Consider the following 13,625-nt stretch of genomic DNA (forward strand, 5'->3'; position numbering starts at 1 on the left):
TATGGTTAGAAACATTTTTATGTATGTATTGTAATGTAAGTTCCTTTTCTATTTTTTCCCTCTGAGTATTATTTAGTTCCAGTAAATTGTTCAAGTATTTACTAAGAGAAATAGTGACTTACATATTTTTTACATTTTCAGAAATGTGCCTGACTTTTATTTGAAAATTTTAATTCAGTTTTGCTTATAGAAATGAGCAGAATATTGTATGACATGTAGTTTTTAAAATTGAATTCTTTTCCTTAAGTAATATGATGAGGCTAGTAACATAAAATAGAAAACTTCAAGGGATTTTTAAAAACAGTATTACATGTTTATTAATTTTCTCCTTTTTGTTACCTTTTTTATTTTGTTGTATAATTTTGGAACTTCCTAGGTAGACCAGGCTGAGCAGAAGCTCACAGAGATGGAATCCTAGTGAGACCTCGGGAGTTCGCCCTGTCTCCACTGCATGCTCCCTTAGTCCGTTTGGGATGCACTCCCTCGTGTCTAGGTGTCTGTTGGTCTTACCCATGCCCACGCCCTTCAGATGACAAGTATTCCGAGGCTCTGACCCTTGGCATTAGTGTGTCCCCACCCCCCAGATGGGCTTTGTTTACTGCTGAGCTCTCTCACACTTACCTTATCAGCTCTACCTCCCTTTGGCTTAGTGTGGCCTTGGCCATATGTAGTCCCGTAGTTAAGTTTATTATTCAAAACTGTTTTCCGAGGTGCATTTTAAACTTGCCCTATGCTTAATGTTTAACCTTGTTAAAGACAGCTTCGCTGTGGCCTCAGCTGAATTGGCAGCAGGCTGGTTTCCGTGTTTCTGCTCTCAGAACTTTAGGTGGACTTCTCTAGTCTCCTACCCTATTGTGTTGTTTTTAATTGTTGGCAAATATTGTCCTCTTATCCAAGTTAATCAATACTGCTATTTGCTGAGGGAGAGACTAGAGAGATTTTTAATAATTACTTTAGGCGTCAGCAGAACCATACGGCAAAAGCATGCCTGTGCCTTTAATAGTCTGAGGTGGTGCCTCCAGAACTACTTCCTCACATTTGCCCTCTTTATTCTGGAGCTCCTGTACTTTCTAGGCACGCATCTCCTATGAGTCACTTGTGCAGGTGAATGCCTTCTGTTGACTCAGGATCTGCCTTGGTCCTGCCTTTATCCTTTGAGAATCTACCATCTCATACCCCCACACTTCCCCTTCTTTGTTTTTTTGTTTTTTGTTTTTTCGAGACAGGGTTTCTCTGTATAGCCCTGGCTGTCCTGGAACTCACTCTGTAGATCAGGCTGGCCTTGGACTCAGAAATCTGTCTGCCTCTGCCTCCCAAGTGCTGGGATTAAAGGCATGCACCACCACCGCCTGGCCACCCTTCCACTTCTAACAGTGACCACCTCTCACCCGTCCTGGCTCCTTGCACACATTTCTGCCAGAGAACTTATCCAACTCTTGGTAGCCGATAGTGTACCCGTTTTTCTTTGTAAGTCCCCGCCACTAAAACTGATGACCTTTATAGATCTATGCTCTATAGATCTAGCCTGGTGCCTGACATATTAGACAGTCAGTTGGAAAACCAATGTCCAGCTTTCTAGAACCCAACCTGGGGATGGAAACTTAACTTTTCCACCATTTATCTAATATAGAAACCACCCCAGGGACTGGAGAGCTGCTCAGTGGCTCAGAGCACTTCTTGCTCGGGTAGAGGGCCTGTGTTAGGATCCCAGCACCCATGTGGTGGCTCATGGCCATCTGGAGCTTCAGGTTCATCACACACGATGCCCTTTTATGGCCTTCTTGGGTACCCATAAACTCATGGTAGGCACAACAAGGTGGGCACATACACACAAGGAAAAAACAAAATCTTCAAAAAGACAAAATTCAGGGATTTCTTTTTATTTACTTATTTTTGTTTGTTTATTTTTTCGAGACAAGATTTCAAGATCTCATGCTGGCCTGGAGCTGACTGCTCCCCCCTGGGTGAATTCAGACTTGCAGTCCTCATATTGCAGCCTCCCATGTGCACAGATTGCAGGCCTCTTCTACCAAGCCCTCTAGAATTTAATTCTTTTTTTTTGGATTTGGTTTTTTCGAGACAGGGTTTGTCTGTATAGCCCTGGCTGTCCTGGAACTCACTCTGTAGACCAGGCTGGCCTCGAACTCAGAAATCCACCTGCCTCTGCCTTCCAGAGTGCTGGGATTACAGGTGTGCGCCACCACTGCCCGGCTTAGAATTTAATTCTTAAGAGACTTCTACCCTGGGGGAAGGAAGAGGACTTATGGGACTTTCTGGGAGTGGGGAGCCAAGAAAGGGGAAATCATTTGAAATGTAAATGAAAAAATATATCGAATAAAAAAAAATAGAGACTTCTACCCTATGGGGCATTGGTGCCTCACACGTTTAATCCCAGCACTGGGGAGGCAGAAACTGGGATCTCTGAGCTCCAGGACAGCCAGAAGTACACAGAGAAATCCTGTCACATGGGGGGGAAGAAACTTCTGCCCAATGAACAATAATTCTGTTGGTTAGAATTTAGCAATTATAAAAGTCAATGAACCAATCATGTAGGCAGAGAAAAGGTGGAAAAGTTAAGAGTAAAAGATAAAGAGGAGAATGAGTTAGCAAAAATCTACTCAGTTACAAAGTAGCACAGGGTGACTCACTTGGGAAGCAAGGCTTATTCAGAAAGGCTTGACAAGGAGCAAAGAGCAAAGGCAATCAATCCTCAGTGACCGCACACGCACTCGGAGCTAGCCGGCAGACGCTGCGGTGAGTGCCTGGGGGAGCCCGGGCTCCTGTAGTCTAGAGGGCAAGGGGGCTTGGAGAATAAGCAAAATGTGAGGCTCTATAAGACTAGGCACAGGGACTAGTGTTTGGTATGGTTATAAACAAACATGACACAGGAGTTCAAGGCTGGAGGATCAAAGATAGAGACTTTAGCAGAATACAAACAAATCCAAACTACCTTTGAAAAGACTGAACAGGAGGTGGAATACAAGACCTCGTACCAAATATTTAAAGCATCAGAAGGGGCCATGTTGGGAGAGAAGAGAATGAGCAGAGATTATTGAAGAGAACAGTTCTGAAGAGGGTGGGTTTAAATATATTGTCTTATCCTCCCTGTCTGTAAAAATGAAACAACTGTCTACATTATTTTGAGTAGCATATAAAACTTGATGCATTTGGACAAAATGAAACGTTTGTGTAATCTTCACATTTGGGGAGATAGTCTGTCCTTGGCTCAGGGAGACCTGTTCTCCAGTGTGGAGTGATTAACGTTGGAAAAATGTCAGGCTCCTACACTGTGTTAAATGGACCTAGAGCCTGAGCTGTTGTTAGGTCCGATTTTATCTTTTCAGAGTATTTTTCCAGCACCTACTGTGTATCATCAATCTTCTAGCAATGAATACATCAGGGGCAAAACTCAAAAATCCCTGTGGATGGGTCGCTCACATGGGGATGCGAGTGGAGAGAGGAGGGACATGGAGATAGACGTAGACCAGTGTGTTGGGAGGGAAAAGCTCTGTGGGGAACAGAAAAGGACGAGCATGTGGCCAGCTGAGACATGTCTTTTAAAAGGACTGGGGGCATTTCACTAAGAAAATAGCACGTGAGCAAAGACAATCAAAAGGTGACCGAGCAAGTGTGCAGGTAGGTCCCAGGAAATGCAGTTTCGTCCCCTGAATCCCACATCACAAGCCCTTCTAAGGATGGATTCAAAATAACCAAACTTAAAGCAACTGGAGATTGCAGGTGGTGTTAGAAGGCGGGTCTGAGGGCAAAGGGCATCCGTGTGTCCGTCTGCTTTCTTGTAAACGCCTCACTTGACCTTCTACTTACACAAGTATGACTCTGCAGTTTCTTGTTCACTGCAAGCAGATACTGCATGTGCTACCCCCTTTAATCTCTTCTGGAAGAAAACAAATGTTTACTTAATGAAATGTTCACTGGACTGGTTTATGGAACCTACAGTAATATAGAAAATCTGAGTGGACCTGAGTGACAGATTGAGAAAGCTGGTACCCAGGCCTTTCAAAGAGAAGAGGGACCCAAGGGTTAAAACAAAACCTGAAACAGCCAGGCATGGTGGTGCCTGCTTTAATTACAGCGCTGGGACTCTGTGGCAGTTGATCTCTTAGAGTTCAAGCCCAGCTAAGACTACATAAGAAAGCCTTTATCTCAAAAATAAGCAAGAAAATCTAAAACAGCATTTCTGTTTTCAGCTTTTTAAATTGATCTACGGGACCAGCCCATTTGCTGAAGAATCGGCCAAAGCGAGGGCCTTACGGAGTGAGTACAGATCTGGCCGGGCAGCTGTCCTTCTGTGGCTGACTGCTTGGATGGAGTTTTCTTTGTGGGATTCTGAAGGATTAACAATTCTCATTGTTTCTTTCCCTACATAATAGCTTTTATTCTTGGCCTCAGGATAGAGTTGAACCTTGGTATTCGAATAGATACTCAAACTGCCATTGTAGTTGTTAATATAACTGTAGGCCTTTGAAATATTTTTAAACTGCAAATGCAGCTAACTTTCATTTGATTTACTTTATATAATTTATCCTTTCTGGGGAGAGGAATATTTTGATTAAACAAATCCTAGATGGTTAACAAAGGAGAGTAATCATGGACCTGTATACTCCAAATATACCAAATATTCTATTAAAGTTATCTACTAAAGAGAGAGGGCCTGGAAAATAGCCTGGTCTCATCTTGTGAATGAATCAGCAGTTGTAAGTTAACACAAAAAAAAATGCAGAAATGAAAGTGGGATCAGAAGACTGGAATAACTATGTAATAGCCAACTAAGCAAGGCTTAACTGTTGGGGGATAGCTGTCAGGAAAACATGCACCCTAAAGCTGGAGATAGCTGGAAATGTCCAGGGTCATTTTTTGGTTGTCACAGTTGGGATGCTGGGCAGAGGTGGAGTGAAGTCTTCTATGAGTGTCTAGTGGCCTGTGTAGACCAGAGATGCTGCTTAACACCCTGCTCTACACAGGACAGCTCTGGACTGGGCAGCACCAGCCAGATGGCAGTGCTCAGGCTGCGCTCGAGTTCTCTTTACAAGTCAGGTCAGCTACAGATCACCAAAACATCCCCTGCCCTTTTGTTTTCCAGTTAGTGTCTATCTAGGAAAAAAAACAATGTTTAAAGCAACCAGGTAGACTTGGTTCTGCTCTTCTCCTAAATGCTACTACTTTAGGGTTTTGTCAATCGATATTTATTCTATTTTAATGTGCGTGTTGGGTGAGCACCTGCATGAAGGTGTCAGACCCTCTGGATCTGGAGTTATAGGCAGTTATGAAACAGACTACCCTCTGTGCACTGCTGGGAACTGAACTTAGGCCCTCTGTAAGAGCAGGGCCTACTCTTACGTTCTGAGCCACCCTGCTAATGACGTCTTCATCAGAGATTTCAAGAACATTCACAGTTCCTTTGATGGCTTTGATGCATTATGATAAAAAAAAAAAAAACAACTTCTTGTACTGTCAATAATAACTGATAGCAATATAACAACAATAGTAACAAATCCATTGTTTCCTCCCATTTCCATGTCAGTCTAGAAAAAGATTAGATGAAAATGAAAGAACCTAAAAAAAAACAATGAGGTAATATTATTAAAAAAAATTAATCTTTAAACAATACCCTATAATTTTAAAACAGAAAACCATACAGGAAAGAAAACAGAGAGAGCACTTGCTCAGTATTCTCACTTTACAGAGCAGGCTGTGGAGGCTCAGAGGCCAAGGGAAAGTGTCAGTCTGGCGTTCATGACTGACTGAACAGTTATGCCCGCTCCACCGTGTCCGATGTCTTTGTGCTAGGTTTCCAGCAGCATGTGTAATCTAACCTCTACCGTACACAAATTCTAAGCAAATAGTTACCTAACACACTGCTGTTTTCATCTTTTCTGAGGGCCATTTCAAAATAGAGTTGCTTGGGCCAGGTATGGTGGTGCACACCATTAACCCCAGTCTTTGGGAGGTGGAGGAAGGTGGGTCTCTGTAGGTTTGTGGTTAGCCTAGGCTACAGAGTGAGTTCTAGGACAGCTAGGGCTACATAGATCCTGTCTCAACACACGTACACCTTTGATACCTTACAATTTAAAATAAGGTGTGGAAAAATACACTTTAAATCCCAGTTTCCTCTTGGAATTAGATACTCTTCAGAAGAGGGGCCGCAGAGCCTGTGTTGGCCTGGTTTAGCTTGTTGTACTGGTTATTAGAAATACAGAAGGAACCCCTCAGAGCCGGGTAGGATTTCCATAAGGAGTTGATTTGTCGGCAGTTTGTTTGCTTGTTTAACATAGGTTAGCCATAAAAGCCAGTCCCCACACCTGTGTATCTTTGTCCCTGAAGCCCCCACAGGAGTGTGAGCAGCATTGCTTCAGCAACAAAGCCTCAAGTCCACATCTCGGGAAGAATATGGCTGCTTCCTGGGGGGCCGTCCTCATGCTGGTCATAGCTGGTGTTGGCAGCACTGTCTTCTACAGAGAACAGCAAACTTGGTTTGAGGGTGTCTTCTTGTCTTCCATGTGCCCCATTAATGCCAGTGCCGGCACCTTTTATGGAATTATGTTTGATGCGGGCAGCACTGGAACTCGGATTCACGTTTACACTTTTGTGCAGAAAACAGCAGGTAAGTACATCTGGGACCCTTTGCAGTCTGTGTGAGTCTGTGCCTTAGCATCTTCTACCAGAAACAGATGCCAAGTGTTGTCATGTGGAAGTAGAGATGTAACTGAACACATAGTTTAGTTTAGTTTAGTTTAGTTTAGTTTAGTTTAGTTTAGTTTAGTTTAGTGTGGAACTAAGAGATACTTGTATCAGTTTGTAGAACATTTGTCTAACATCCACAAAGCCCTGGGTTTTATCCACAACACCACATAAACCAGGCATGGAAGCACTTGGGAGAGAAAGCAGGAGAATAAAGGGTTCAGGGTCATCCACATCTACATAGGGTATTTGAGGCCAGTGAATAACACAAGATGTCATACCAAGCCCTGCTTCTCCTCCGTGAGAAGTCTGAAGTGGGGAGTCCACAGTGGTTCTCAGTTCTCCTCTCTGGGTATCCGAGTGCCATCGATAGAGTGCAGAGAGAGGGAATTGAGAAGCAGGTGTCCAGGGGTTTGCCTTTCCCTCTGGGTGGATGTGTGATCCCAGGATGGTGGAACCCAGTCTGATTTGGAGTGGGTGCTAAGAGTATGGAGAATGCCTTCCTTGGGAGGTTTAGACCCAGATCTTTGAGACAAAGGACTTCCTTAACGAAGAGACGCTCATGGGTTGTTCATATTGATTTATTTGATGATGGATGTGAATGTATACACTTGGAGTGAACCAGGGATTAAATATCTTTTGCAGGAAAGAATGCCCAGGAAGGGAAGGTCATTGACCCAATGCTATCTAGATACCTCGTTAGTGTAGAGAATTCTAGGTGTTTATGCTGTGTGACCCAGTGTCCATGGTCCTCAGTGGGATGTTATGGTTCCAGAGCAGGTAGAGGCAGGTAGGGAATGGCTCCACTCCTGCCGTTCTCTACTTCTGAGGTTCCTGGGGTTTGTTATGCCTGTCTGGTAACAAGGTCCCGCATGCCCTACAACAGGCATTGTCTCTAAAAGGATAGGGGGAGGTTTTGGTGCAAGTGTAGCTGGAATGTGTCCCCCATCTTCTCTAAAGGTCAATACAGCAAAAGTCTGGAGCATTGAGAGTGTTGGAGTGACTCTGAGGAGAAGCGTCCTTGGGAAGGGGATGGAGGGGTCCTTGACCAACGTTTTCTGAATTATCTGGAGAGCCCAGGGCTCAGGCAGGAGGACAATTCAGGTTGTGTAAGGAACTCAAGGCTAGTTTGGGCCACATATTGAAAACCTGTCTCAAATTTTTACTAACAGTTTAAAAAAAATACAGAGTTGGGGGAAGCAGTAAGAGCTAAAGTCCCAGCAGAGAGATGGTGACAGGGCCCCTGGGGTTCTGACAGCATGTGCCCCTGCCTGCCTTCCTAATGCTGCTGCAAAGCACTTCTCAGGCCACGGGCCACTTAGGGACAGCTCAGGATGGAGACGGTTTATCTATCAAACCACATACCAATGTCAAGATGGCATCTGAAGCAGTCTACTATCTGATAATCATCTCCTCTTCCTCCTCCTCCTCCTCTTCTTCCCTCCTTCCTTCCCTCCCTCCCTCCTCCCTCCCTTCCCCCTTTCTTTCTTCCCTTGTCTGTCTGTCTGTCTGTCTGTCTTTCTCCCATGGACAAAATAGGACAGCTCCCCTTTCTGGAAGGTGAAATTTTTGATTCTGTGAAGCCAGGACTTTCTGCTTTTGTGGATCGACCCAAACAGGTGAGTCTTACAATTTGATGGAATTATTTTCCATTGTATGTATTCGAGGGAGCAAACCCCAGGGAGGGAGTGCTCTGTGGCTGAGCTCTGTCCATGAACCCTTTCGTTTTTATTTGAGATAGCATCTCACTAAGTTGCCATGGCCAGCTTTGATCTCACTCAGTGGCATAAGGTCTTATAATTTGATCCTGCTGCCTCAGCCTCTTGAATAGCTGTGATGAGGTCAACAGAACCAGGCCTGCCTTAGTTTGATGTTTAGGGGTCTGAAACTGGATAAGTCCACAACACCCTTGCGGTTAAACATTTTCTGGCGTTTGGTAATAATACTGATGGCACGTGAGATCATTTTCCCTCCTTGTGAGTCTTCTGAATAACTGTGACTATATACCCCAGACTCTCAAGGAGTAGGTAGAAGGCTAGAAAGGAGATTTTCAGAGATGAACAGATTCCTCCCAAAGTAAGAAAGAGTACCTGCAATGTGAGGGGTGAGCTCTGATCCCAGCACCCTCCTAAAAAGCTGGCCATGGCATTTCCTCCTCTTTCAAGAGAATGCTTGTAACCACAGCTCACTGAGAACCAGGGCCAAGAGAACTGCGGGCCTTGCTAGCTTCCAGCGTAGGTAGGGGTGGTGATGTATCCCTGTAATCCCAGCACTTGGGAGGCTGAGCAAGAAAATTATTACCAAGAGTTGGAGCCCAGCTTTGACTGCGTACCGAAATAGTACTGTCTCTGTTGGGTTTGACATCTGAGAGACCTTGTCTCAAACAAACAAACAAGCAAACAGAACAGTGTGAGCTTAAAGGACGGAGACGCATTTCCAGCTTAGGTGAAACTGCAGATGTGCTGAGGACGGAACCGTAAAAAGCAGTACATCAGCAGAAGACGATCTGACATTTAGGAGGGATGGTTATATTGTGCTTGCTAAAGGGAAGAGTTTGGTGGTTCACACCTGTCATCTCAGCATGTTGGAGGCTGAAGCAGGAGGATTAGGAGTTGAAGGTTAGCTCTGGCAACATAATGACTTTGTCTCAAAAGTTGGGGGCAGCTTGTTACCAGAATACATTTTCACTTAGGTTTAAATCTTTTTCTTTTTTTTTTTTATGTGTATGGATTTTTTCCTGTATATCTGCCTATGCATCGTGTGCATACAGTGTCTGTGATGGACAGAAGAGAGTATCAGATACCTCCAGGACTGGACTTACAGACAGTTGTGAGCTGTCATGTGGGCACTGGGAATCTAACATGGGTCCTTTCAAGAGCAGCCAGTGTTTTTACCCACTGAACTATCTCAGCTCCAAAAACTATCCAAAATAATAGTTTTAAATAGTCATAGGTTAATGATATGCTGTATGCCATGCATGTTGGTATTAGTGTTAATTTTTAAAAAAGAGAAAAGAAAGAACCAGCTGGAGAGATGGCTCAGCAGTTACCAGCACTTCCAGAGGTCCTGAGTTCAATTCTCAGCAGCTACATGGTGGCTCACAACCATCTGTAATGGAATCCAATGATGCCCTCTACTGGTGTGTCTGAAGAGAGCGACAGTTTATTCTTAAAAAAAAAAAAAACCAAAACCCTATATCCTAGAGCTTACATAACAGCTTCGGCTAGCATTTTGTGAGCACTGTGCCTCGTCCAGTATACACAGCAGTTTAGTGGCAATAGGAGACATACCTGCCAACACCTACCCTAGACACCCAAGCCACGGGAAGCTGAGTAACCACCTTAGGTCATGGCTAGCGTGCAGGTTCCATGGCTCCAGCTCGCACCTTCTCTGTCTAACTTACAGAAACATAAAATAACAATCATTCCAAATGACAGCTCTGTAAAGAAAGGGGGGAGGGTCTCCTCCTTTACAATGCTCCATTTCTCTAGGTTCTGCTTTTGACGAGCAGAAGGGATGGAACAATAGATCAGTGCTGCGAGGTGGGCCACCATTGGCTGACTGAGCTTTCTCCTTTACAGGGTGCTGAGACTGTTCAGGAACTCTTAGAGGTGGCCAAAGACTCGATCCCCAGAAGTCACTGGGAAAGGACCCCAGTGGTTCTGAAGGCGACAGCGGGACTGCGCTTACTGCCAGAGCAGAAGGCCCAGGCGCTGCTCTTGGAGGTGAATTTTGAATCTGGATCTTGGATAATGCTGTCTTTTCTTTTAAGGAGCCCTTTGGAGTGACAACTGCTACCAGTGACCCATCATTGCTCAGTCATTGTGGTGACCAGGATACTAACTAGTCATTTCCGTTTTAAATTGTCATCCTTGAATTTAAAGAGTTTTCCCCCCAAAAGTTCAAATTACTCCATTCCATGATGTTTTTATTGCATAAAACATTTTATTTGTGTATGTATATATATGTGTGTGTGTGTCTGTGTATGTGTGCTTATATGTGTTCACTCATGTGCCACAGCACAGTGTGGAGGCCAGAGGACAGCTTACAGTTCATTCACTCTGCCCTCCAAATGGGTCCTGGGGACCCAGCTGGGGTCACCAGGCTGTCCCCAACCCAGAGCACCAGCCTTGGCAGTAAGCCTTTACCCATTGGGCCGCGTTGCTGCCCTACATATTGTTCACTGGAATTTTCTAAAGGTATAATATAGAAATGAGTTTAAACAAACTCTACCAAAGAAAATCAATGAACAATGAAGGAGGTCTATTCACAGACCTGGGGAGATGGCTCAGCCAGTAAGATGCTTGTCATACATGCCTGAGCACGCGGATATCATCCCCAGCACACATGAAAACACCAGGCACAGTGGCACACACTTGAAATCGTTGTGCAGGGGAGATGGACACAGGGATCCCAGGGGCTTGTTGGCCAACCAACACAGCCTAATTAGTGAACCCCAGGTCCCGGTGACAGACCTTGAGAAAGGAAACTCAAAATTTCTCCTTATGTTTTAAACAAATGAAATTATACAGTTTACAGTCTCTGGTTTTGTAAGTCTGCTTTTTTTTTTCTCTCAGATAAAATGTTTGAAATATTTTTAAAAACATTGTTCTTCAAATAAAAAAGATAAGTAGTTTTTTAAACTTAATATTTTATATTTATCATATATACTTATATAGTAAACATAAGATTTCACATTGTAAAGAATATTTATAGGTAAAATCTTGTTATAATAAAAATAAATCATGGCAAAGTGAGATTATTCTGCCCTCTAAACTAAAGCTGCCACCTAACTCGTGTTCTTGTCCAGTTTGAGGCAAGTTGTAAGTACAGTCTTGTTGTCAACAGGTTTTCTTTGACTCTCGACACAGAGGGTGTAAGTCCCTTGCCCAGCGTCAGGCATCTAACATGTTTGTGAGAATTCAGATCCCAACTCTTATTTAAAAGCTTTTTCTTTAGATGTACTTATCTTTATTTTATGAGTATTTTACCCATGTGTGTTTCTGTATACCTTTAACAAGGGTTCTTAAACAGTTCAACCTCCCTTCTAGCCCACCACCCACCAGAGGTAGTGGAAAAGAATGGTTATTAGGACACGGAGGAAGTGGACTTGTTTAGAAATAGTTCTTTGGGGCAATTCCAGTCTTTGTTGTCAAGATATCAGCAGTTCAGTCTACTAGCAAACCACCAAACATGAATCAGCAGTGGCAGCTCAATCCAGGATTAACTGGATAGGTGTGGGTCCCGCAAGCCGCTGGACTATCACCAGAAGGTTTTTGGTGAATTACTCTCTATGAAGTCACAACAAGCGAAAATCGGCAAGATGGTGTAAGACCAGCCAGTGCCATTGTGTTGTCAACAGAGACTAGCAAAGTGCTACGAGGCGAACCAAAGCACCAGGCTTGCCCCACTGTCTGTGTGTGTATACACTGTCTCAATATCCCGTGTCCTTTTGTGTGTCTACATCAGTAAAACATTTCACCTGTATCTGCTTCAGTAAAACACTCTTTCACCTGTCTGCTCCAGCAAAACATCACATGTCATAACTGAGTTCCCAAAGAAACCAGAAGTTTCCACTTCAGAGAAGGCTAGAGCAGAATTTGGTTATTTCTGTTGGCTTGTCTGTGTCTTTAAAGCTTGCCTACAGATCACTTGACTCGCTGGTTTCCTTGCTGAAATAAAGGCTATAGCCACTGCTTGATGATATTCTAGTGGCTTGCTGGGCTCCCGCCTATCCAGGCTATCCCGTCACACCCGAGAACAGCAGACTGAAGAGAGTCCTTTTACTTATATTTGGGGAATCCCCCACCTATAATAGTAATGTAAAAATAGGCTGTGACAACGGCCAGTTAGGTGACTCACCCGTAGGGACGCATGCCACCATGCTTGGTGACCCGAGTTGTGTCCCCAGGACCCACCTGGTCAAAGGGTGAAACTGAGCTGAAAGTTGTCCTCTAACCGCCAGCCGTGCTGAGGCATACGCAGGCACGCGTGAATGCACACACATGTGCACACTCACATAGAATCCATAAACGTAAACACACGTAGGGCCATGATGCATGCGTCAGTGGCCTGTGTTTGTGGAGAATGAGAAGCATTACTGTCAGGTCGTCATTCACATCTCCTAACATAGGACTCCATGGGCAAGGCCTGAGGTCTCCCAAGGCTCTGTAGGCCAGCCCTGCACCAAGAGCCAGCAGAGGGGGGGGCCTCAGCACCGCTATTCTGGCAGGCCTGTCAGTTACCTAAGAAGTGATATGACAACAGGTCCTCTAGTGTTTGTTACATGTGCAGGTAAAATGATTCAGGGTGCAAACACAATTACAGACTCTTTATTCCAGTTGGAAGGCACCGCACATGCTCTTCCCTCCGTCTAGTTGATAAGGAGCTTAGATGCCTTCCTAGGAGATCCTTGGGCTTGGGCTTCTGCAAGAAAATAGAAACTCCATGTCTAGTTCCTTCTCTGGCTTCACAGGAAAAAGAATGCTGCTAGTGTTTTACCTGGGGAAGTGAGCTAGAGCGACTTACAGAACGTAGGGGAGGTGAGCTAGAGCGACTTACAGATCTCTAGGGAAATTAAGAGTTACAGAACCCAGCCAAGCACAATCATTTGTTTTATTTCCCCATGGAACCCAGATTTTTCTCTCTCTACTTATCTCTAGGTAGAGGAGATCTTCAAGAATTCACCTTTTCTGGTCCCAGATGACAGCGTTAGCATCATGGATGGGTCCTATGAAGGTGGGGAAGATGGTGAAATACACAGTGGGGGAGGGGATGGAGTCGGTGCGAGATCCAGTTAAAGGACTGGGAATAAAGATGCAGCCCAAAAGAAAGGGAGCTAAGGAAATAAGCAGGGAGGGCTGGCGCAGGGAGATGGGGGGGGGGAGACAGACAGACAGACAGACAGACAGACGTGAGGTTCAGAG

General features: G+C 44.4%; 1 protein-coding gene across 1 annotated transcript in view; it reads left to right on the forward strand.

Annotated features, from left to right (window-relative positions):
- The window catches only part of Entpd5 (ectonucleoside triphosphate diphosphohydrolase 5 (inactive)), a 33,543-nt gene that overhangs the window by 9,047 nt on the left and 10,871 nt on the right, over window positions 1-13,625 (forward strand). The window contains 5 exon segments of the mRNA XM_052185435.1: window positions 4,209-4,275; window positions 6,343-6,622; window positions 8,239-8,318; window positions 10,281-10,424; window positions 13,362-13,437. Coding sequence (XP_052041395.1) covers window positions 6,409-6,622; window positions 8,239-8,318; window positions 10,281-10,424; window positions 13,362-13,437 — 514 coding nt within the window. The 5' untranslated portion in view covers window positions 4,209-4,275; window positions 6,343-6,408.

This window comes from Apodemus sylvaticus, chromosome 6, assembly GCF_947179515.1.
Source record: "Apodemus sylvaticus chromosome 6, mApoSyl1.1, whole genome shotgun sequence".
NCBI lineage: Eukaryota > Metazoa > Chordata > Mammalia > Rodentia > Muridae > Apodemus > Apodemus sylvaticus.